A 26,155-nucleotide genomic window follows, 5' to 3' on the forward strand; every position below is an offset into this window, starting at 1 on the left:
TTCTTAATGAAAGAAGCAAGAGAAATCAATTCATTTAGAATATAATGCAAGCCTCTCTTTTCCTTTTCTAGAACTTATCTGCAGGATTCACCATTTATGGCATTCAAATACAAACATAATGGGACAGAAGTTGACCCTTGGTTCCAGGGCCTGAAAACCCAGTTCTCTGCAATGAAGTTTCCATGGGGAAAAATTTTCCCACCATTGGTGGGGGGAAGTGCGGGAGTGGGTGCGGGCACGTGGGCGGGCCAATTAAGGCCCGCCCAGTGTGATGTCCGCTCGGAAGCGCTACGCATTCCCTGTGCGGGCAGGGGGGGATTCCCTCAGCTGGGAGTGCGCTGTTTCGCGCATGCACGTGAAAGAGCGCACTGATCTCCCTGAGGCTGAGTGCTGCCTCAGGGAGATTGGCTCAGGTTTAAAATTTGTAATACAAATGATAAAAAAAATTCCCTGACATGTACCCTCATGTGACACTGTCACATGAATTGGGACATGTCCATAACTTTTATTGAAACCTTTAATAAAAATTTTAATACCCTCAAGAAACTTCATCCCACTCATGGGTGAGGTTTCATGTTTTTTACGACACCCGCCAGGACCCCTGGCCTGTCCGCTAACCTTGAGGTTGGATGGGAAGGCCCCTTAATGACTTTAATTAGTTTTTCAATGACCTCAATAGGCCGTTGACAGGTCGGCGGGCATGCAGCTGACTCAGCTGTGCCCTCGCCGACCTGACAATGGGAATGATGTGGGGTGATGCCAGGGGTTCCACCCAATGTCATCCCGTGTCATTTTATGCGTTGGTGAGCGGGCCCTGCCCCCGCTCACCAACCGGAAGATCCTGCCCATGGAGTCTTGTCCTAAAAAGGAAGATCAGTTCCAGCTTAGTTCTCACCCTGAATGAGCCCTTATTCAATGAATCACACTCATATTGAGACACTGAAGACCACCTTTGAAGACCAGGGACAGATGGTAAGGGTCAGCCATCCTCAACTCAACTCAAACACCAACACCTGCTAATCAATCAATACAATGCCATGCTACATGGAGTGAATAGCAGCATCAGAAATATCTGTTAATGTCTTGTCAATTACATTGTTGAGATTTGTTAATGTTAATTACATTGTTAAGGTTAAAAGAAACAGGTGATGGGTATTAATTGTCTTTGAGCACAAATAAATAGGGGATAGCTGGGACACTGGGTTGTGTGGGAGTAGAGCTCTGAGATTGAACAAGTCAATAAACTCTCTCAATAAAGAAAAGTTCTGTCTTGGTGTCAGCTTCACCAATCGGCTTGGATCCTTTTAACAACATCCTCTACCATATTCCCTGTCAGGAAATAGTGAACCTAACATAGGTGCATTAATTACTGGTCTTCAGGCTTTGGAGGGCAATTTGGTGAGAACAATGGCACCCAGTTTCTCAGATCTTCAGAGCATCATCTCTCAGGGCCTCTTGAATATAATGGTTTAAAAGTTTCCATGAGTTCCTTGAAATGGCATCTCCCGCCAGTTAGCAAAAGACAGTTTTCATATGATTTGCCACATCTATCTTTGTTGAAAGTGCAATTTATCTATGTCTCAAAGTACTATCAATCTGAGTTTGTGATAATTTAGATTTCTTATGATAAAAATGGATTTTTAGTCACCTCTCTAGAGGTTTCCCCTCAAAAGAGTAAAAAGTCATCAGACGAACATGCAATTCACTAAGAAAAACCATATATGTTGGATAACTAAAATACTAATATTTTGAAAGATGCCTTCCTGGATTCATTTTGTTTCATGGCAGGCTGAACAATGCAGAGGGATTATTTCCCTAATGGAGTGTCTGCTGTCTGCTGCTATTATTTCCACTATGGTTGCAAAATGTTTTCTTCATTAAAAGTACACCAAACAAACTATATTCATTGTTAGTCCCAATGTTGGTGTACAGTGGTTACAAAAATGTCCATTAAATACATGACAAGACATGAAATGCATCTCCTAAACCACCCCTAGTCCAATCCTTTGCGTGAATCTGATGCTTTATCATTGATGGGTGCGATCCTGGGAAGGGTCCAATTTCTCAGCTTGGGGAAGGCTCAATCCCTGAGCCCCAGGCAGGAGATTCCAGTCCTTGGGGTAATGAGGGGTTTAGCAGGAGAGTGGTCCAATTTCTGTCCCCAGAGAAGGGTCTGAACCAGCTCAGGTTGGGATCTGATGCTGGGGGAATTGGATCTGATGGGAAGGGAGCTTGCAGGGCCAGGAGGAAGCATTACTGCTCCTGTCAGCCCACAAGGAGTGCTCCACAAGGCCATCCATGCCTCACTGCAGTTGATGTGACTCCCAAAATCCAGGAAACCTAACAGTGTACTGTTAAACATGTAAAACAGGTTAAATATGAGTCTCCTAAACTCATTAACATATTTAAAATGTCAGTCCATTTTCTGGCTGCCCAACCCTTGTCCTGCCTGAGTAAAAGCCAATTTCATGATACACTTCCATTTTCTAGTCATCTAACCAGACCAGCCACCAACCACACCAAGGTAACTAGCTGTCTCTTATTTGGTGAGATCGTCCTGTATTTTTAACAATTGTCCCACATATCTTACGAAATGCACCCAGGAAGCCATTTGTCCCATATTCTCTGCAATCTTGCTAGACCGGAACTCCAAAATTTGGAAACACCAGTTGTCCAGAAATTTTTCGGGCTGACCTGCAATTCTTGAGCTTGTCACTTTTGGCTCTGCAACAGCCTTGAACTGAATCAATGTCAAGAGGTAATGTGTCTGCCTCAAAATTTGTCTTTCTGCTCCTGTTTCATGTGGGGGAGAGGGAAATAATTACTGTGTGTGGGGGGTGGGGGAAGGAGGGAATGGGGAACAATTACTGTATGTGCGGGTGGGAGGTGGAATAATTAGTGTGTGGGAGGGAGAGGGGAATAATTATTGTGTGTATGGGGAGAGGGGAATAATTACTGTGTTTGGGGCAGAAGGGAGGAGGGAGTGGGGAACAATTGCTGTATGTGTGTGTGGGGAAGGGGAAAAATTAGTGCGTGTTGGGGGGAGAGGAGAAAAATTACTGTATGTGTGAGCGGGGAGAGGGGAATAATTAGTGTGTGAGGGGAGAGGGGAATAATTACTGTGTGTGGGAGGGAAGAGGGGAACAATTACTGTATGTGTGGGTGGGGAGGGGGGAATAATTACTGTACATGGAGGAGAGGAATAATTACTGTGTGTGTTGGGGAGAGGTGAGTAATTACTGTGTGTTGGTGTAGAGAGGGGAATAATTAGTGTGCGTTGGGGTAGAGAGGAGAACAATTGCTGTGAGTTGGGGTAGAGAGGGGAATAATTACTGTGTGTTGGGGTAGAGAGGGGAATAATTAGAGTGTCTGTGGGAGGGGAATAATTATTTTGTATGGTCAGGAGAGAGGGGAATAATTACTGTATGTGCCTAGGAGAGAGGCAGGAGAGGGGCTTAATTACTGACTGTGAGAAGGGGAGAGGGGTTATTACTGAATGTGAGACGGGGAGAGGGGAATAGTTAATGTGCGTGAGAGGAGGAGAGGGGAATAATTATTGTGTGTGAGAGGGGAGGGAGCTAATTACTGAATGTGAGAGGGAAAGAAGGGGCTAATTATTGTGTGAGAGGGGAGAGGGGCTAATTATTGTGCGTGGGGGCGAGAGGGGGGTGTCTAGTCTGCTGCTGCCTTCACATCTTTTTCCCCTTTGCGCGGTGCACTGGGCTCCTTCTGGTGACCACAAGGGGGAGAGCAAGCCTGGGGAGTGCAGAACTGCTAGTTTGATTGTATACATACAAGTTCCTTCTCTGAGCAAGGCTCTTCCCTTCACTCCTTCACCGCTCTCACCTCCCCCCACATCGCCCCCTCCCCTCAACTCACACCCTCCCATTTCCTCGCTCTCAACCCTGTTTCCCCGTGCTCTCACCCCCCTCACCCCCCCCACCTCAATCTCCCCTCTCCCAACAACCCCAGCCCCCTTGCTTTTACCAGTGCTCCCTCTCCACTCTCTAACCCTCTTCCCCCCTCCCAGTCCCACGATCAAAGTGACCATTATTTTATTTCATGAGTTGGTCACACAGTCCCTCCCCTATACATGCACCCCACCAAATCAATTCCGTTACCCAACATGTTAAGCATAACATAAACACATGTTAAAAATGATTCAGTTCATGCTGAAAAATTAAAATTAGTCTCTAGAAGTATTGGTCTGGAATAGCTTTACTTACACCCAACATCCTCAAACCATATTGTAGTTCCCGATTGGATACCGAGCACAACTAAATTATTAAGTGACAACATTTCTTTGCTCTTGTGGACATTGATTGCCCACTATACCATGGTAAAATTGGTTTTAAAGTCATTGGCTGTCCGGAAAACACAGCATTGTCCCTTACATAAATGCAACAATTGAGAGCAGGTTCAGCCAGTTTGCTGCTTCTCAAATCTTGCTTTTCCATTAGCTGGCTGTAAGTGCCGTGGTATTTTTGTGCTCGTTTGCCATGGTCCAGTCACATAGGCCTGAATTTTTCGCTCGTCGGGTGTGCGCGATCAGCAGGACCAGGAGCAGATAGGAAATCCTGACCATGATTTCACACTGGCTGGCCAATTGACAGCCAGGCAGCATGAAAGGCGCACTGAGAAAGGCTCAGCACTGCTGGTGGGGGCGGGTGTCGACGTCGTTGGTGTTGGTGAGCTCTTGCAGTGAGCTCTCTGAAGGCAGACAGCTGCCTCAGGGAGCTGAAGACCTCCACAGAATAAACAAAACTACAAAAACGCTGTAAAATATGTCTATGCAGCACAATCAAGCACCTGAAAGCATGCCTCATAAAAAAAAACAGTCCCCAGGTATCTCTTTGCATTTTATTTCCCCACGGGGATTTCATCCCGCCCTGGATTGAGGTTTGAGCAAAAATGTAAAGGCCGCCTGGGAGAATGGCCCATCCGCCAACCATAACAGTGGACAGGCCATGAAAAAACGCTTTTAACTGCCTCCTTAATGTGCTTAATTGCCCACTTAATTGTCAGCGGGTACACTTCCGACTGCTGAGCGGGGTATCGCACTAGTGCACGATAGCGCTGGGACACTCTCGCCCGACGTCATCCCATGCTATTTTGCGGCCGGACAGGTCAGACGCCCGCCCACCCGCAGGTTGTAAAGTTCTGACCATAGTAATACTGCAAACAACTCTGAAGTTTAGAAGCTGGTCTGCCCCCGCTGCCTGAGCTGAAGATGGCTCTTTGCAACTGCTCTAACCTCAGAGTGAAACAGAGTTCAACCTGCCAAGAATTAAAATTTCAGAAGAAGTGTTAGAATTAAGTAAAATCCATATTGTCAAATAAATTAGAAAATGCAGGACTTCCTACTCTGAAAGTGAGAAACTAAAATATATTTTAAGTGACATTTCTGTTCCATAAAATTGCCCAAATTTGGTGAATTCAACTTTTTTGTACAGCAAGAGGTTTTATAGTTCACTTTGCATAAAAGGTTTAGCATCAACACAGCCTTGGTTTTCTAAAGGTCTATCCAAACCCAATGCATTTCGCTTAGACCGTGTCCATCCTGCTCACTGAAACATAACTTACAGTTAGAAGAAAATCGAAGATGAATTTCAGAAACTGTTTTTTTAGAAAAATCCTTGGCTAATATAAATCCATGAGATTTTCTGCTACCAAACTTTATTTCCAGCCATCAAAAAATTTACATTTGCTTTAAATTACTTCTAACATCTGAATCATAATTTAGGGAAGGAAAGTACTGTTAGAACTTGAAGACCAAATTATTTTGGATTACAATATAATTATAATTCAAGTTATCTTAATTAAATAATCTATATTTTGTTTGAAATAGTAAATTAATTACTACCACAATGTGCAAAAAACAGTACCCACCGCTTATAGTGAGCATGTTGGTGTCATCATATTTTGTCTGCTATACACAATGGACAATGTAACCAGAAGCTTTTTAAAGAGTATTTTTCTTTACATTTGTTAACAGGATAATGTTAGTTTTGGCTGAGACCTTTGCTAGCAGCTTCTTCAATCACCTGGCAGCTGAGATCCTGAAACTGGCAGGGGACATAGCATGGGACAACAGTCAAGTGTCATCCGTCATCTGCCACAGCCTGCCACCTGAAGGAGCTCAACATACTGGAAAGAATGACTTGAAGCAGGCATGGGAGTTCCAGAGGTCCGCAGGGTGGAGAAGAAAGGAAACTAGAGTGGAACTGCCTGATCCAAGTTGCAGAGGTTGAAATTGGTAAGGGACTTAAGAAAGACATGTCACTAAGGTCGCACTTCAACAAGCTGCAAACAGCTATTTGAAGCTGCCAGAATTAGTCTGACCCGCAATAAGTAATAGGTGGTGTTTCTGTATTTAACACCTATGCCAAAGGCAGGTGATAATCACCATTTGCCCAATATAGGGTGTTTTTTACACATCCATCAGCAATTTGGCAGTAAGTTATGAACAAAATAAAAGAATAAATTAAAATCCTTATTCTCATACACAATGATGCAATTAGTGTATTTTAAATATATACATACCCTAGAACAAGCAAAATATGCAAACATACAAAAATATCTAAGAAAGTCTTACCATTAAAGAAGGCAAAAGTCCAGATCACTACCAATACAGAGTGCTTCATTGTATTAACTTGAAACTAAACTAGAAATTCAGTGTCATTCTAGTTAGTGCTGTGATCAACTGAAGCTCCTACTTTTTATACTGCAGATCATTTCCAAGATATTTAAATGGAATGAGGAAATGAAAATCAAGAACAATGATATTCGGTAATCAAAATTCTGGCAATTGTGACAGACACATGGATTTCTACAGCATGCATAAAAATATTTTCTTGTGAAGTTCTAAAGTCAAATGTTGCAAATTTTGGTGCATTTATGTTCAATTATTCTTGTGTAAAGCTCTTATCACCCTAAAGGTGCTACCTGAAAGCAATGCATTTTATGTTCATTATCCAAACCTTAAAGGCAATATAGCATATATGATTTTTCTCTATTTAAGTAAGAATAACTCACTCTACGTCAAAAAAAATCACAAAGTAATTTCATCATCAGCCATAAACTAGAATCAGTATCAATTGCTAAGAATTGCATCACTGTAGTTATAGTATTTCATCCTTTTTCTAACTTTACATGAATTGTTGAAAAAGCTGACTGAACCACCTAGAAGGAATTACATTTATCTTTTCTGAACCAATACAATTTCAAGTCATTAAGTTAACTAAATGTTTTTTTTTTACTTTTTGCTTACAAGAAAAGGCAATGAACAATGGCATTAATGAATCAAGAATGAGTAAAGCAACACTAGTCAGATAGAGACAATCAGCCTTTTTTGAAAATGCCACATTACCACTACCAGGGCTGAGTAGGAATATCCTACACTGGGTGGGAGAGAAACAGAAGTAAACCCTTACATGCTGAAAGAGTAATCTTAAAAGGGGAACAAACAATTATGAATGTCTTCTGGATTATTTCACCGCTGAACTAGAGTATTTTTGAACAGGTAAGTTTCCAATTATTATTTGTCAACCATGTCAGGCAATTTAAAGTATTTATATCATGTTGGTAATGCCTAAAGTGACAGGTTACTGAGCATGAAATCTTACTGATATTTAATCCTGCGGAATTTCACACAGTAAGCAGGATAGGGTGCATTGTAACATCGGCCCATTTAACTTCAACATGAACTGTTAGCAATAGTCGCAACAGAAGTAGAGATGCCCTTCTCTTGTACTAAGGGCTCACTCTTTCCACTGCCCCAAAAAATCTCAGGTCCCCTCCACCACATCTATGTTTCATAACAGATTCTGCTTCAATTGTCACTGGCTTCAACAATCAATCTGGCACAACTCAAGGGGGTTTCTTTACCTGCCCCTCCTTCTTCACCTGAAGTGAACCTCTGTATTGGTGTGTCTGTGTCCTGCACTTTCTTTCCGTCCTCCCCTCCTTTCCAGTTATACTTTGTCCCCCAAATGCCTGATAAAATAACTAAAATCTGAACTTTGCTTAGCCTGATTATTCATGTATGTACGTATTCCAGAAGTAGTGAGTTCTGTTTTAAACAAATTCAGGATCAATAGCTTGTCAGCTGAATGGGTTTCATGAGTCCTGCCATTGAGGAATAAAGCAAAAACAAAACTGAGGGACAGGACACTGGTGCATTGCAGACAGACAGCGACAGATTCAGTCGTGGGGATAGAGTACCAGTTAATGACTGGATGTAAAGGATGGCTATACAAATGTGGCACCTACATAAAAATAACTGGATTTTTTGGGTGGGTAGGCACTTTGTACATTTCAGCTGAGGTCTGTTGCATGTCTAAGTTGATGGATGTTCTGTTGCTTCTTTGCAGCTCATCAGTTGCCAGTTTTGGCATTAAAAAATGAAACCAATAAAATTCAGGAAAACTGACAGAAAAAAAGTGACATCACAGAGAAAAATCTTTGGCATACATTTCACTATCACTTCTGAAATCTGTGCACTAGGAGGCAGTAGTGTAGAATTACATTCGTATTTATAACACTTTAAAAAATCTTGTTAAAGAATTTTACACTGAAATATCTTTTCAATGAAAGCCAGTTTGCAGAACTTTCGTTACCTGGCCAACAGCTTTATAAAAGCTGATAGTCTCAAAACATAGATCCTATGTTAAATGTTGAATAATCCAAAAGCTCAGATTCATGATTCTGAGGCAAGTTCAAATTCGATCACTGCAGATGGGGAATTTCAAATCCATTTATTTAATAAATCAGGAATAAAAAGGTAACACCAGTAATAGTGACCATAAAACTACCAGATTGTCAAAAAAAAACATCTTGTTTCACAAATGCCCTTCAGGGAATGAAATCCGCCACCTATAGCTGGTGTGGCGTATACATGGACCTTCTGAAATAACCTAGCAAGTCACTCAGTTGTACCAAACCGTCAGGGCAAAATGTAATCGCTGCAAGAGTATCTTCACCACACAATCTGCAGCTGTTGAAGAAGAAGGCTCATCACCATCTCCTCAGAAGCCTTTAAGGATAGCCAATAAATACTGGTCATGCCAGAAATGACCACATCCGTGAATGATAGTAAAAAAAAACGGATGATGCAAGGCTTTGGCACAGCTGCATTTCAAGTATGTGTACCGTTTTCATGCCAACAAATTACAAGGGATGAAAATGTTGATCAAAATGATGCATAGTCTTAAGATCTTTTCTATCAGGGTATGCTTAAGGAATTGGGCATGTTTTTTCATTGAACAAATTAAATAACTTTGAGGTTTTTAAATTGATAAAGGAGATAAATGCTGGTTTAGTTCAAAGTAGTTTCAGCGCTCAATAGAGATAAGGGAGAAGTAATATGCAATATGAAAGCCAAGATTTCGGGTAAATGTCATTAAGTATCTTTTTCCCACTCAGAGTCACCAACCTCTAGAACACATTGCCAAGCATGGGTTCACTGAGGTCCATCAAAAGGAGCCTAGACAACTTTCTGTGGGAGAAAGGCATCTCAAGTTATAAAGGATATGTGTAGGCTAGGTTAGGTTACTGTTACTCTGTTGCTGTATTCTACTGGAACTTCCTTGATTATCTTCAAGAATCAAGGAGACGATTTCAAAAAATTTATTTAATTGACATCAAAATGGCTCAATTGTATAACCCCTGAAACCTGGCACAGGGATCACAATGCATCATTAACCCACACCCATTCAAAGTATTGCAGACAGGCCATAAGCTTCATGCTGCCTGAGAATTTTAATAATTGTGGACTTCAGCACAGCATTGAATGTGCTATTAAATGGCCATATGCCTCAGCAAGGGGCCCAGGTTTGTACAAGGCCAGCACCACTCAAATCTAGCCTGCACCACATAAACTAAAGCAAAATTCTGTGGATACTGGGAACCTGAAATAAAAAGAGGAATTGCTGAAATACTCAACAGGCTTAGCAGCATCTATGGCAGGACAGAAAGAATTAATGTTTCAGGTCAATAAGCTCTCATCAGTAGGTTGTTTAGGATCTGATGTAATGTCACTAAAAAGTTTATTCTCCTCACATGCTTGGTCAAGGTCAGGGAATGCATCTTCACATACCTTATCCTACCACTCACTACCAGCCCCATACTGTTCTCTTCAACGTACCCCCTTCACACACCTACCAACAATTTTTATCATTTACAACTTATACCTCACATTCACAGCCTCGCCTCACCTTCACACACTTAGCACTGTTGGAAGCAGCTTACACACAGCTCACAGCTTGCACACACTGTCAGTTATTCAACTGTGGCAAGCACATCATCCAAAGCATATTGCATCACACTCACTGAAACACTTTCCTTTAGTTGAAAGGCAAGGTAGTGCATTATTTAAGGCAGCATCTGCTGACCAGTGTGGGCAGGTACAGCTTCATGCCCTCACCCCCATGGAGTACATGATGCTGGAAATCATTGGAACCATCACTGAGGCTGTGGCCAGCAGCAGTGCTGAAACCACGGAGGAAGACGATCTGTTCCTGTTTAATGCATCTTCTCAAGTACCACTTCAATTTCATCCAGTAACCTTCTATGATTTACAATTTGCAAATGGTGTAACCATGTACTCTTGATTCCACCACCCCCCAAACCAACCAACTCAATCCAACCCTGCCCTTATGCCTTTATGCTTTCAGATTCACAAGCTTCCTGGCCAGGAGGGCTGAAAGCCTAGAGAAAGAAGAAGGTGTGGAGGAAGAAGCACCATTACTCAATCTGAGAGTCACAGCTACCAGGCGCTGCAAATGCTTTGGAGGCTAGAATAGAGGCAGCATCAAGCTATGGTGATACACTGGGCAAGAGATTTTTTTAATTCGTTCACAGAATGTGGACACTGTGGGCTAGGTCAGCATTCATTGCTCATCCCTAATTACCTTTGAGAAGGTGGTGGTGAGCCACCTTCTTGAACTACTGCAGTCCATGTGGTGTAGGTACACAAACAGTGCCAACTCCAGCATGATGCCACCATCAAACACATATTCCCTTCATACCCCCTGGCAGCATTCCGTAGGGATCATTCCCTCCGTGACACCCTGGTCCACTCCTCCATCACCCCCTACACCTCAACCCCCTCCCATGGCACCTTCCCATGCAACCGCAGAAGATGCAACACCTGCCCCTTTACTTCCCCTCTCCTCACCATCCAAGGGCCCAAACACTCCTTTCAAGTGAAGCAGCATTTCACTTGTACTTCCCTCAACTTAGTCTACTGCATTCGTTGCTCCCAATGCGGTTTCCTCTACATTGGAGAGACCAAATGCAGACTGGGTGACCGCTTTGCAGAACACCTTCGTTCTGTCCACAAGCATTACCCAGACCTCCCTGTCGCTTACCATTTCAACACTCCACCCTGCTCTCATGCCCACATGTCTGTCCTTGACTTGCTGCATTGTTCCAGTGAAGCTCAACGCAAACTGGAGGAACAGCACCTCATCTTCCGACTAGGCACTTTACAGCCTTCCGGACTGAATATTGAGTTCAACAATTTTAGATCATGAACTCTCTCCACCATCCCCACCCCCTTTCTGATTTTTCCCCCTCCTTTTTGTTTTTTCCAATAATTTATATAGATTTTTCTTTTCCCGCCTATTTCCATTATTTTTAAATGTATTTCCATCCATTGTTTTATCTCTACGTTTTATCTCTACCTTTTAGCCTTTTTCGATTCCTTCACCCCACCCCCACTAGGGCTATCTGTACCTTGCTTGTCCTGCTTTCTACCCTTAATTAGCACATTCCTTTAGATAATATCACCACCTTCAACACCTCTTTGTCCTTTTGTCTGTGACATCTTTTGGCTATCTCCACCTATCACTGGCCCTCTATCCAGCTTTCTTGTCCCAACCCCCGCCCCCCTTAAACCAGCTTATGTTTCACCCCTTTTCTATTTTTCCTTAGTTCTGTTGAAGAGTCATGCGGACTCAAAACGTTAACTGTGCTCCCTTCCACAGATGCTGCCAGACCTGCTGAGTTTTTCCAGGTATTTTTGTTTTTGCCAACAGTGTTGATGCTGAATTTATGTTGCAATGAATGCTTTAAATTGGTAATTAAGCACAGCTGTCCCCAATTGGGGAAGGGTTAGGGAGTCATTGTAAGGGTATATAAACCAGTTCACTCTGAATGTTTGAGGGGGAGATGGTGGTGTAGTGGTATTGTCATGGTCATGGTCATGGTCATGGTCATGGTCATGGTCATGGTCATGGTCATGGTCATGGTCATGGTCATGGTCATGGTCATGGTCATGGTCATGGGATTAGTGACCCACTGGAGGCAGGCTAATGCTCTGAGGACATGGGTTCAAATCCCACAAAATCAATTAATAAATCTGAGTATTTGCAAGGAGCTGGGAGAGTCTTTGCTTTGCTAGAAATACACCTGCTTTAAGGTACAGGCTAGCTTCAGACTTGATCTGCCTCAACATACAATTATTGGAATTAATACACAGTCCTTTTAGGAGGAGAGTTCCTAGATTTTGACCCAGTGACATTGAAGGAACAGTGATACATTCCAAGTCAGGATAGTGTGTGTCTTGGAGTGGGGGGGGAATTTGCAAGTGGTGGTGTTCCCATGCTTCTGCTGCCCTTGTCCTTCTTGGTGGTAAAGGTCGTGGGTTTGGAAGGTGTTGCAGTGCATTCTGTAAATGGTACACACTGCTGTCAGTGTGTGCCTGTGGTCGAGGAAGTGACTGTTTAAAGTGGTGGTTAGGATGCCAATCAACAAGTTGCTTTCTCCTGGATTTTGTCTAGCTTCTCAAGTGCTGTTGTTGCTGCACTCATCCAGGCAAGTGCAGAGTATTCTATCACATTCCTGACTTGAGCCTTGTAGATGGTGGACAGGCTTTGGGGAGTCAGAAGGTGTGTTACTCGCTGCAGAACTCCTAGTGTCTGACCTGCTCTTGTAGCCACAGTATTTATATGGCTATTCCAGTTCAGTTTCTGGTCAATGGTAACCTACAGGATGTTGATAGGGGTTTCAGTGATGGTAATGCCATTGAATGTCAAGGGGAGATGGCTGGATTCCATCTTGTTGGAGATAGTCATTGCCTGGCACTTGCATGGCATGAATGTTACTTGCCACTTGCCAGTTCAAGTCTGGATATTGTCCAGGTTTTACTGCATTTAGCATGGACTGCTTCAGTATCTGAGGAGTTGTGAACGGTGCAGAACATTGCACAATCATCAGCGAACATCCCCACTTCTGACCTTATGATGGAAGGAAGATCATTGATGAAGCAGCTGAAGATGGTTGGGACTAGTACACTACCCTGAGCAACTCCTGCAGTGATGTCCTGGGACCAATTGATTGACCTCCAACAACTACACCATCTTCCTTTGTGCTTGATGTGACTCTAACCAGTGGAGAGCTTTCCCCCGATTCCCATTGACATCAGTTTTGCTAGGGCTCAAAGATGCCACACTTGGTCAAATACTGCCTTGATGTCAAGGGCAGTCACACTCCCCTCACCCCTTGAGAACTCTTTTGTCCATGTTTGGACTATGGCTGTAATGAAGTCAGGAGCTAAGTGGCCCTGGCAAATCCCAAACTGAGCGTCAATGGACATGTTATTGCTGAGCAAGTGCCACTTGATAGCAGTGTCCACAGCCCCTTTAATCACTTTGCTGATGATTGATGGGGCAGTAATTGGTTGGGCTGGATTTGTCTTGCTTTTATTGGACAGGACATACTGGGCAATTTTCCACATTGTTGGGTAAATGCCACTGTTGTAACTGTACTGGAACAGCTTGGCTAGGGGTGTGGCTAGTTTTGAAGCTCAGTTCTTCAGTACTATTGCCGAAATATTGTCAGGGCCCATAGCCTTTGCAGTACACAGTGCATTCAGACATTTCTTGATATCATATGGAGCGAATGGAATTGGCTGATGACTGGCACCTGTGATGCTGGGGACCTCTGGAGGAGCCACTTCTGGCTGAAGATGGTTGCAAGTACTTCAGCCTTCTCTTTTGCACTGACGTGTTGGACTCTGCCATCATTAAGCATGGGGATATTTGTGGAGCCTCCTCCTTAAGTTGGTTGTTTAATTCTCCACCACCATTCACGACTGGATGTGGCAGGACGGCTTAGACCTGATCTGTTGGTTGTGGGATCGTTTAACTCCATTTATTGTGTGCTGCTCCTGCTGTTTGATATGCAAGTAGTCCTGTGTTGTAGCTTCACCAGGTCGACACCTCATTTTTAGGTATGCCTGGTGCTGGCCCTGGCATGCCCTCCTGCACTTGATCCCCTGGCTTGGTGGTAATGGCAGAGTGGAGGATATGCCGGACCATGAGGTTACAGATTGTGGTTGTATACAATTCTGCTGCTGCTGATGGCCCACAGTGGCTCATGAAGGCCCAATTTTGAGTTACTAGCCTGTTCAAAATCTATCCAATTTAGCATGGTGGTAGTGCCACACGACACAATGGAGGGTACCCTCAACGTAAAGACAGGTCTTAGGCCAGAATTTTCCGGCCTCTCCCACCAGTGGGATCTTCTGGTCCCACCAGTCAATTTTGAATGGCTCGCTGAATTTTCCACCCCTGCTGCGACAGGGCTGGAAAATTCCTCCCTTCATATCCACAAAGAGTACGTGGTGGTCACTCCTACCAATACTGCGATGGGCAGGCGCATCTGTGACAGGTAGGTTGGAGAGGATGAGGTTAAGTAGGTTTTTCCCCCTTGTTGGTTCCCTCACCACCTGCCTCAGAACCCGTCCAGCAGCTATGTCCTTTAGGACTTGGCCAGCTCAGCCAGCAGAGGTGCTACCGAGCCATTCCTGGTGATGGAAATTGAAGTTCCCACGCAGAGTACATTCTGAGCCCTTTCCACCCTCAGTGCTTCTTCCAAGTGGTGTTCAACTTGGAGGAGCACTGTTTCACCGGTTGTCGGGGGGGGGGGGGGCGGTGTTGGTAATAGCTGGTAACCAGCAGGAGTTTTCCCTGCCTATGTTTGACCTTATTCCTTGAAACATCATGGGGTCCAGAGTCGATGTTGAGGATTCCCAGGGCTACTCCCTCCCGACTGTATACCACTGTGCTGTCACTTCTGGTGGGTCGGTCCTGCCAATGGGACAGACAGAACCATGCCCAGGGATAGTGATGGTGGTGTCTGGGGTACAGCCAGGACAGAGGGAAGGGTTGCACATATGTCAGCTCCCCAGAGGGCAAGCTGTGCTGCGGAGGACTCAGGTGAGGATTTTGATGGAGTGACATGCACACAGAAATGTTTGGTTCATAAACAGGCTTCCCAGAAAAGCTGCTGTTGCTGTCAAGGAGTGTGGAAGAGTCCAGCTCCAGCCTGACACAGGAGTTTGTGTGGAGCTTGGAGTCCTTCTACCCATCCTTTCCAGCGTGGAAATGGTGGCCAACTCCATGACAGCATTTGTGCGATCAACATGAAGCAGCATCTGCTGGCTGGTGTGTCAGCTTCCATTGTAGCACAAGTAGAAGCCACCCAATAGCTCAGTGCTGCAGTGGAAGGTAAAAGATGTCATGAAATCTCAGCCTGTTGCTGTTCAGGTTCAGACTGCACTCATCATGGCTATGGATAACAGTGCTCAAAGGGACTATCAGGACCTAACAGCAGTCCAGCAGCCCATCCTCCCGTATGTTACAAGGATCGCTGAGATGTTGCCCCAGGGAGTGACTTTGGCCCTGTAGAGCACAAACATGTTGTCCTGAGTTCCAATATTTGTGCTCCCACCATTGCCACTCTGCCAATGCGTTTGCCTGTCAGTCAGCCAGCCCAAACTGCTGCCATCCTTCTAAGGTGATGCAGTTTGAAGCCTGGCCTTCTTGGGCTAGTGCTGCGCAGTGTCATCCTGTATCTGCAGTGACCCCCGTGATAATCAGCAGCCTTCCACAAGTCATGGCGCAGCCACTAGGGTAGCACTGCACATGAGCACCAGACCATTCAAAGGCACCTGCAAGACTGGTACCAAAGAATGCTCAAGGATGTTTAGTTTTGTATGGAATATTAGATCACTGTTCAATAAATTTGGTATGGATTAATTGTTATGTCGTGACTTTTAAAGCATGATTAAAGCACTGATGTGGTTGTCAAATCCTTGGTGCAAGGCCTGAGCCCTTATGATAGACCAGATTGTTGAGGATGTAGTAGACCACCATGGCTTGAGATACCCAGTCCAGTGAGTACTGAAGGCTTAGAATATTTGTTTCAGCACCCTAATTGGCTGGTCAGTGATGTTTCTCATGGCAGCATGGCCAATGTAGTCTTGATTGCCACTTCTGTTTGCGTCATGGATGGGAATAATAGACCAGGCATTGAGCAGATAGCTCATGTAGCGAAGCAGTCACCCCCTAGTTTGACATGGTGGCTGAAAGACTGATGGCATCACAGATTGAGCATGGTCTCACATCAACTCCATATTCAGCGAGTGGTCATCTTTGTGGTTATTATAGTACTCCACAGCATTGAGATGCACCAGCACAAACCATGTGCGTGCAATCGATGACAGCCTGCTCCATGGTCTGCTATTCTGGCAAAAGTAACATCACAACAGTGACTACACTTCAAAGAGTATCTCTGTAAAACACTTTGTGATGTGGTGTCTGGTAGCTGTGAAACATACTATAAATGAAAGTCTTTCTTTTCCTTCCCATTTAAAAGACATATATTTTCTTTCTCTCCCTTCAGTTCAAATTAGCTGTTTCTGCCCCCACAGTTCATGCTGACACTCTCCTTATGTCCCACGCAGCACCACAACAAACCAAACCACACTTACCCCACCCAAAACCAACCAAGTGCCAATACCATCTCTTACCCCTGGCTGCTCCTTTGGAGATTCAATGCCACGGCAAACTGAGGGGGAGAATTACTCATCTTGCAAGAATTTTGTGCCCTAGCACATGGCACAGGAGCCTGAAACAACACTGAGGACAGGAACCAGGAGCAATGCTGAGCAGCAGAGGTAGGAACAAAAGTGACTTTATGCACGTATACAGAATGATAGAAATTTCAATAGTGACTGCTTACAACTTTACCAGTACAGTGATCAAACTCTACACATACATGGGGCAGGATTTTATGTTTGTCGGGCGGGCGGGCCTGACCCAATCGGTGGCGGGCGCATGGCTGATCTCCGCCAGCGAAATGGGCCACGCCGCCATTTTGCGCAAGCGGGCCAGTTAGGGCCCACCTAGCATGTTTCAGAGTCCCGTGTACAGCGGGAAATTCAAATCTGCGGTGGGCGTGTACAAACCGCTGGTTCCAATGGGGAACCAGCAGTCTGTATAAAGAAAGGCCAGGCAGCCTCCTTTAGGCCGTTCACCATGGCCTGTGACTGGGCACCAGAGGAGGTCAGGGCAGAGGAGGAGGAGGGGGGAAGGCTGCAGGGTAGGCCAGCGGGGGGCCAATGTGCCCCTCAGTTCTCCGATGCCTGCCTTGCTGCTCTCCTCGAAAAGGTATCACATCGTCAGGAGGTGTTGTTTCCCGAGGATGGGAGGAGGAGGGTCCCCCACGTGTCTAGGCAGGCGTGGCAGGAGGTGGCGGAGGGAGTAAGCTCTCAAGATGATGTGCGGCGCACAGGAATCCAGTGCTGCAAACGCTTCAATGATTTGTTGCGCTCTGGAAGGGTGAGTACCATGTCGGCCTTGGCCATTTGACCCAGCAGGTGACCTTAGCCTTTGAGGCCCCCCTTTCCCGCCACGTCTTAGTGTTGTTATTGCATTAGGCACTTGGTGTACGCTTGTTGGGCAAACGGGTTCTCCCCGCAGCATATGTTGGTGTTTGTCACATTTGATTAGTCTGGGGGGAACCTGCAGGCGAGGCAGCTAGACACATACTCAGAACTCCAACACATGCCTTATTGATGGTGATGAGATGGTGGAAGGGGAGCCTCAAGGTATCGTGGCCAAGTGCCATCTGCTGGCCTCGGCACCGCACCTAGTTGCACCTCCTTGCCATGGTCGCTAAGACCCGTGTGTTATTCAAAGTGATGGACGCCGAATGTGTCCAAAGTGGCCTTTGGGGGAGGGGGTTGAGACCAGCCAAACTATCTTCAGATGAGCCACTGTGGTTGGGGTGTGGCGTGCGCATGCAGAGTACATGAGCGATCAGCCCCAATAAATCATCTTCTCTGTTCTGCAGGCAAAAGCAGAGCACAATCGCTGGGAGCGTCAGCGGACTGGTGGTGGGCACGCCCTGCTGCAGCACCTAACCACATTTGAGGAGCAGGCCATGGAGCTGGGGAGGAGGCAAGCGGCCAGGTCAGCAGGTGTCGGCGAGGCTGGGGTGCAGTGGCCAGGTATTTGAGGGCCACAGTCCCAGCTACTCTGTCTCCCCACCATCCAAAGCACTGATGGTTGCTGCAATCGTTAATGCAGCAACACTGCTCATTCACAGACTGATACAGTCAGGCATGTGGGTCATACAAAAAGGTCCCTCAACCCCTTGAGGGTGCGCGTCTCTAGCACCTTCCAAAGTCTCCTTATCCCATTTGTGACCACTATCCCCATGGCCTAACATGCCATGGCATCACTGCTGCACATCCAAAGATTTATTACATCTTAGGAGGGTTTGTACCTCCACCACCCTTTCAGCCAGTGCGTCCCACATTACTCTGTCCAAAAGGTCCTCAGCACCTCACCCGCCAACCTCATGGCACTCAACTTAAATAAATGCCACCACGTTAGTCATCCCTGCACCAAGGGGAAATGTTGCCTTCTGTCCACCCGTTCTATGCCCCTCATAACGGTATGAAGGTCAATAATGTGACCTGTCAATCTCCTGTGCTCCATGGCAAATGTCGCAAGTGTCTGCAATGTTTCCTCATCACTCCAACTCTCCAGGCCAGCATGTATCCAGGTCAGGAACCTCTGCACTCTCTCCACTCCAATGCCATCCCTCCATGAAGCGCAGCTCACAACTGAACGCAGAAGTGTAGATGTGGCCTCAACAGCATTTTCTGCACTTGCAACATGGCCTCCCTTTTCCTACACTCTATTCCTCGGCTAATAAAGGCAAGTCTGGCTTTGACCTTGTTAAACACCTTATGTTCCTGTTCTGCTACCTTAATGGGTCTGCCCAGCAAGGTCCCTGTAATCGTCGTGACTTTCCACGGTCCTACCATTACTCATGTATTCCCGTACCTTATTTGTCTTGTCCAAGTGCTTAACCGCACACTTATCCACATAACATTCCATGTGGCATTCCTTAGGCCCTCTGACCAGCCTGTCTGTATGCATGTGTAATGTTTGGGCCTCCTCTTGACTATTTACCACCCCACCAATGTTGGTCTCCTTAGGTTCTTGAAGGTTGAGCGCATTATGAGCCTGGGGGGGGAAAGGGATGAATGGTGTTACTGACTGAACGCTAACTGATCCACTGTCCTTGTTGTTAATTTCAGCATCACCACTGCATTGCTGCCCCCCCAACAAGTCCGGAGCCCCCCCTCCACACCTGGGGGGCGTCACTTGCAACTTGCGTCACATCGTTTCAGTGAGCCAGGCACCAGCGCAGAGACTACCACATCAGGGGGGATTTTGACATCGGCTAGTGTCCCAGGTCACAGTGGAGAGGGCACTTCACAATCGCTGGAGGAGATGGCACGGACAGAGAGTGCCAATGGCGCCAGTAGCCGGAGGACTGCAGGGGACCAGGCACATGCTGAGCCGGGCAGTGATGATGTGCCTCTGGAGATGTCAGCCATGCAGCAGCTGCAGGACAAGCGGCAGGCTGTGCAGGAGCATCTGGCAGGGTTGCATGAGGGTGTGCTTCAGTTGGTCTCTGTGGTGGAGGAATCCAGGCAGAGTGTCAGTGATGGCATGAACCTCAGGACAGAGCGTCAGGCTTCCTCCATTGAGAGCTTGGCGACTCTCATGGAGAGGGGCTTCAATTGGATTGAGACTCTCCTGATTGGGTTACTCTCCGACCTGCAAGCCCTCACAGCGGTAATGGCCACAGGTGGTCATTGGCAATGTGGGAGATGTTCTGGGTACCAAGTGTCGCCGCTCGGTGCCCATCCATCTGCGGTGAGCAGGGAGGTCAAAAGTGACCTCATGTCGGCGCAGCAGCTGCCTGTCGTCGCTGCGAGCTCCTCTCAGGGCACTCTGGAAGAGGGCAGCAGCTCCTCCGCCCCTCTGCCAGTCAATGTTGCATCCGTTGAGGCTGTGACAACTGGGGAGGTGCCAGTTCTGGAACTGGCCACTCCCTCCCAGGTGGGGCCAGCACAGGCTCCATGGGCCAGAGGACGGCCACCAAGGTCATCCAGGCCAACAGGACAGCAGAGTCAGCAGGCTGTCTCACAAGCCACTCTGAGCGATGGGGCGGCACCAAGACGTAGCACCCACAAACGTAAGCATAAGGCACGTTAGTCCCTCCACGGGTTTGTCACTGGTGATTTTGTGTTGGCCCTAGATTAGGGAATGTTTCATGATCAGCGTCAGAGTGACGTTTATGGTTTATTTTGGTGGCAATAAAGTCCACTTTTCTGACCATGGCTGAGGGTGTTTCCTTTGTGCTGCATTTGTATGTTTCACAGGCATATCATGAGAGTTTGAGTGGACATTGATGTTTCTGTACTAAGCCCTTAGTTGCAGCTGATGAGGTGGTAGATGTAGCACCTAAGTGCCACGTGTGGAAACGCCAGGCAATACTGGTCCTGCTGATCCATGTGTGTGGAGCTAGCTGAAGGTTCATTGGATTAAAGTGTCCCGGGTGTCCCTGCCTCCTTGGTGTAGTATCGGGTTGGTGTGCTGCCCTTCATCATTGCCCTGTGCTTCCTCATCCTCTGAGCCAGTGCTGGATTCATCATGTGCAGCCTCATCCACTGCGTCAAGGTCTTCATCATCAACTGCATCCCCCCCTTTCCAGTGCAAGATTGTGCAGAGCGCAGCATGCTACCACTATCACAGAGACGCGATCTGGGGGGTACTGGAGTGCACCCCCTGTGCGGTCCAGGCAATGGAAGCGCATCTCGAGAGGACCGATGTCTCTCTCTACCACAGCCCTTGTGGTGCCGTGGTTCCTATTGTAGCACTCCTCAGCTTCTGTTCTTAGATGGCGGAGAGGCGTCATGAGCCACCTTCTGAAGGGATAGCCCTTGTCACCCAGCAGCCATCCATCAAGCCAAGCCGGAGCACTGAAGAGCCTCGGCACCTGGGAGCGTCTGAGGATGTAGGCGTCGTGGGAGCTGCCTGGGAACCTTGCACAGACTTGTAGAATCAGCATCCTGTGATCACACACTATCTGCACGTTCATGGAGTGGAAGCCCTTCCTGTTGACAAAGGCACCGGGCTCACCTGCTGGCGCCTTGATGGCCACATGTGTGCAGTCTATTGCACCCTGGACACGGGGGAAGCCAGCAATGGCCGCGAAGCCTCTGGATCGCTGTGCCTGGCTTGCCTGGTTGCAGCAGAAGTGGATGAAGGTCAATGCACGTCTGAACACAGCGTTTGTAACCTGCTTGACACAAGTGTGGACAGTTGATTGGGAGACACAGCAAAGATCACCCACCGAGCCCTGGAAGGAGCCAGATGCATAGAAGTGGAGGGCAACTGTGACCTTCAGAGCCGCTGGTATGGGGTGTCCACCCACACAGTTAGGGGAGATCTCAGGGCCAATCATCATAGTTCACTGTCTCCCTTGACAGACGGAGCCTCCTTCGGCACTGCACCTCAGCCATATTGAGGTAGCTGCTTCTCCGCCTGTATACCCTGGCAGCAGGATAGTGGCGTCTTCTGTGGCCCCTTGCACCTTGGACAACCTCTTGGCTCTGAGTACCTTGTGCCTGCCCCTGGCCTCCCAAAGGAGGCTCCCCTGGAGGCTGATTGTCCACTCCTGGCCTCCTCCTTATTCTATCCCTCCCTTCCTCCTCAGAGGAGCTGCCTCCAGTGGAGATGTCAGAACCCATACCCCCAGGCTAAATGGAGGCCTCCGGAAAGCTGCAGGCGTGATAAAGATTACTGTCTGCAGACTGGTGAGCTGAAGCTTCAAACTACAGAGAAAGTCGTTGGAAATCGATCTGAACTGCTAACAATCACCCAGGCAAGTTTAAAACACTTTCTGCAATAAATACTTCAGATAAAACATTAACAACCCCTCTGAGCCCACATATCCCTCCCGTGGATGAGGTTTGTTAAAAAATCACTTACCCGTCTGCCCGTTGCACCTGTGCGCCGAACCGAAGATCGCACGGGCGCCTCAAAATCGGCATCGATTTTGCTGAGTTAAGGGCCTTAACAAGGTCTTTAATTAATGGCAGGCCCGCCCAGCTAAATATCGCGATGCCGCGCGCTGACATCGGCACGCTCATCCGACATCAGCGCGCGACATTTTAAGTGCTGACGTGCGGGCTCCGCCATCCACACGTCATACATAAAATTCTGCCCGTGGTCGGATACACATACATTCAAGAACAAAATCCTTCATCTAACAAAGTGTAACGTTCCATCGCAAAATGTTGCAAGGTGCTTCACAGGAGCGTATCAGGGAAAATCTGATGATTCAAAAAAGGACAGCTGAAAAAAGTTTAGATGAAAAAGTAGGGTTTAAAGAGTCTCTTGTAGTAGGAGAGGGAGGTGGAAGTGGAGAGGTGCAGGGTAACAGTTCCAGAACTTAACACCTACATGGCTGAGGACAGAGCCACCAGGTGAAAGCAGTGGGTGTACATGGGAAGTCAGCTTTGGAGAAACACTGGAGGGTTGCAGAACATGAATTACATGTGAAAAGCCTCATTCTGTCAATGTTCATTTCCATTGACTGCAAATAACAGTCAGAATTTTTCCATAAGTATAAAATAGAATTGTTGTATAAGGGGCTGCCAAAGCTTTAGCTATAATACAACAGGCCAAAACTAAGTGATTCAAGGTCATATGGACATTTTCAAGACTGAGCCAATATCAAACGCAACAGCAAAAATATCACACGAGTAACACCATCAAACAAACAGAGCAATCCTAACGATTCCTCCATGTAAGTTCTGGTGTAAGAATCTGGTATGTGCTCAAGATTGAAAACAAAAAGTACATGAATTGGTTACATTGCATTTATTATATTATTTATTATTACATTTATAATACTTTGGAAAGGTAAATGTTTTAAAATAGCTCATATCCATTATGTTGAAGCAATTTTTTAAACTTCCTTCTTGGAACTCTTCTATAGAATTAATTATAGTCCTGTATGTTTCCGGTTTTGCAAAAATCTTTACAGTCTGCCCAGCCAATTTGCATATTGCCAAAGTAACATTTAAGCAGTTTTGCAATTGATCCTGAAATTTCAGCAATGGTGAGGCTAAAATACAATGCTGTAATTAACTTCTCGTACTTCACAAAATTCCATAATTCAGACTGAGGTGTGGCACTGACTGGATACTTGACATGAAACTCTGAAAAGGCCTTGATTCAACTTTGAAAAGTTACTTATATTTAATACAACTTTTTACATTTCATTTTTCACAATGCAGTGAAAAGCAATCAAGAGTGTTTGGCACATAGTTTTCCATAGAAATGCCTCAAGAAGAAGCCAAAAAGAGAGCCCAGAGCTTTGAAGCGGAGAAACTTCAGGCCCTTCCTGAATCAAGTCAAGAGGAGGCATGAATGGCTGCTGGGGACTGCACTGGTGAGGGTTCCTCACAAAATTAGTGTGGTGGCCTGGAGATGTCAAGAAGATATAATAATTCTCATAATATCATTGGAATTTATTGTAAAATAGAGAAATAGTGGGATGTGTATGTGTCTATATGTGTGTGTGTGCGTGTGTGTTTGTGTGAAACTTAATTGAATTAAGCTGGGTGGTTTGATCTAAGAGAGGTTAGGTTTTAAATCTTAACAAGGTAAACTTGGGGAGGTTTAGAAACATGGGGCTGAATCTTACCTATGTCAGGCGCGCCATTTTATGTGGGTGGGCCAATTAAGGCCTGCCCAGCATAATACGCATTCCATAGCACACAGCATGCACATGAAAGTGTGCAGCAATTTCCCTGAGGCACAGAGATTAAGACTCAGGGAGATTAAGTACGTAATGAAACTTTTTTATAGTCAAAGTGAAAAATTATTTAGACATGTCCCCACGTGTGACAGTGTCGCATGAGCTGGGACGTGTTTGTCAATTTAGCAAAATTTATTTATTTATTTTATTAAACCTTCAGGAAACCTCATCCCACCCATGGATAAGGTTTCCTTGAAAATGTGAAGGCCAGTTGGGCTCTTCACCTGCCTGCCAACCTCAAGGTTGGACAAGCAGCATTGTCAACAACTTCAATTGCTTTTTTAATGGCCTTAATTGACAGGTCGGCAGGTGCGCAGCGCCCGCCGAGCGAAATATTGAAATGACGCGCAGTGACGTCGGGACACAAGCCTGACATCATCGTGCATCATTTTACGCGTTGGCATGTCGGGCCCACACCTGCACACCGACGGTAATATTCTGCCCATAGGTGTCAAGGGAAAATTTGCATTTTTAAATAAACCAAACTAAATTGTTTCTATTTAATAATTTATATAGATTTTTCTTTTCCCACCTACTTCCATTATTTTTAAATGTATTTCCATCCATTGTTTTAACTCTACCTTTTAGCCTTTTTTGATTCCTTCACCCCACCCCACCCCCACTAGCGCTATCTGTACCTTGCTTGTCCTGCTTTCTACCCTTAATTAGCACATTCCTCAGATAATATCACCACGTTCAACACCTCTTTGACCTTTTGTCTGTGACATCTTTTGGTTATCTCCATCTATCACTGGCCCTCTATCCAGCTCTACTTGTCCCACTCCCCCTTAAACTAGCTTATATTTCACCTCCCTTCTATTTTTATTTAGTTCATTCGGACTTGAAACGTTAACTGTGCTCCTCTCCGCAGATGCTGCCAGACCTGCTGAGTTTTTCCAGGTATTTTCGTTTTTGTTTTGAATTTCCAGCATCTGCAGTTTTTTGCTTTTATCTTAAAGTTATCTCCAGTGTCTTGGTTAATATTTACCCCTCTATCAACATCACAAACACAGTTTATATGGGTTGTCATCATATTGCTGTTTGTGGAAGATTGGTGCACAAATCTGCTGCCCTGCTTCCTTCATTATAACAGTAACTAAGCTTCAAAAAGTACTTCTGTAAAGCGCTTTGAGATGTGATGCCAGGTGGTTGGGAAAAGCAGTATAAATGAACATCTTTCTTTCTCTTCCCATTTCAAAGAAGTTTCCTTTCCCACTCCCTTCACTTCAAATGAGCAGTGTCAGCCCCTGCAGTCCCACTGACAGAACAGACCCACCAGAGGTGGCGGCATAGGTTTACAGTCAGGATGGAGTTGCCCTGGGAGTTTTCTGCCATCATCAGCAGCAGAATTGTACTCAACCATAATCTGTAACCTCATGGCATATCCCCTACTCTACCATTACCATCAAGCCAGGGAATCAACCCTGGTTCACTGAAGAATGCAGGAGAGCATTCAGGAGCAGCACCAGGCATACCTAAAAATGAGATGTAAATCTAGTGAAGCTACAACACAGGACTACTTGCATGCCAAACAGTGAAAGCAACATGCGATAGATACAGCTAAGTGATCTCATAACCAACAAATTAGATCTAAGCTCTGCAGTCCTGCCACATCCTAATTGTGAATGGTGGTGGACAATTAAATAACTAACTGGAGGAGGAGGCTCCTCAAATATCCCCATCCTTAATGGTGGGGGAGCCTAGTGTTGTGATATGCCTTTAAGGGATAGCAAATTACCTCTACTCTTAGAGGCTCATAGGCCAGGATTTTCCACCCCGGGCCTAAGTCGCATGGCGGGGGTGGGAGGCAAAAGCATTTCCTTCTGTGGAGCCCAGCAGGAAATTGCGCCAAATTGCACGATGCTGGGCTCATTAATTATGCAGGCAAGGGTTTCCCGACCTTGTTAACAGCAGGGTGGACAGGAAGTCACGCGCCCCACCGTCATATCTGCGCACCATATTTAAAAGGCTCCTTTATCCCACTCTGAACTGCAGTCCAGGAAATGGCTCGATCCCAAGCAGCACCAGCACCCAGATTCAGCAATGCATCCCTGGAAGTACTGCTGTATGCGGTGGAGGAGAGAAGGATGTCTTCTACCACAGGGATGGAAGGAGGAGGCCCACCCGACTCACCAGCCCTGCATGGGAGGCAGTCACCAGGGTGGTGAGTGCT

At 46.0% G+C, this 26,155-nt stretch overlaps 1 protein-coding gene across 39 annotated transcripts in view; it reads right to left on the reverse strand.

Annotated features, from left to right (window-relative positions):
• LOC144687401 (mucin-6-like) overlaps positions 1–6,691 on the reverse strand; it is a 91,873-nt gene extending 85,182 nt beyond the window's left edge. For all 39 annotated transcript variants that reach the window (XM_078553508.1, XM_078553503.1, XM_078553507.1 and 36 more), the window contains exon 1: positions 6,596–6,691. In XM_078553508.1, coding sequence (XP_078409634.1) covers positions 6,596–6,644 — 49 coding nt within the window. In that variant the 5' untranslated portion in view covers positions 6,645–6,691. The remainder of the gene's footprint in view (positions 1–6,595) is intronic.
• Between the last annotated feature and the right edge of the window lie 19,464 nt (positions 6,692–26,155).

The sequence above is a fragment of the Cetorhinus maximus genome, chromosome 12 (genome assembly GCF_964194155.1).
Source record: "Cetorhinus maximus chromosome 12, sCetMax3.hap1.1, whole genome shotgun sequence".
NCBI classification, from domain to species: domain Eukaryota; kingdom Metazoa; phylum Chordata; class Chondrichthyes; order Lamniformes; family Cetorhinidae; genus Cetorhinus; species Cetorhinus maximus.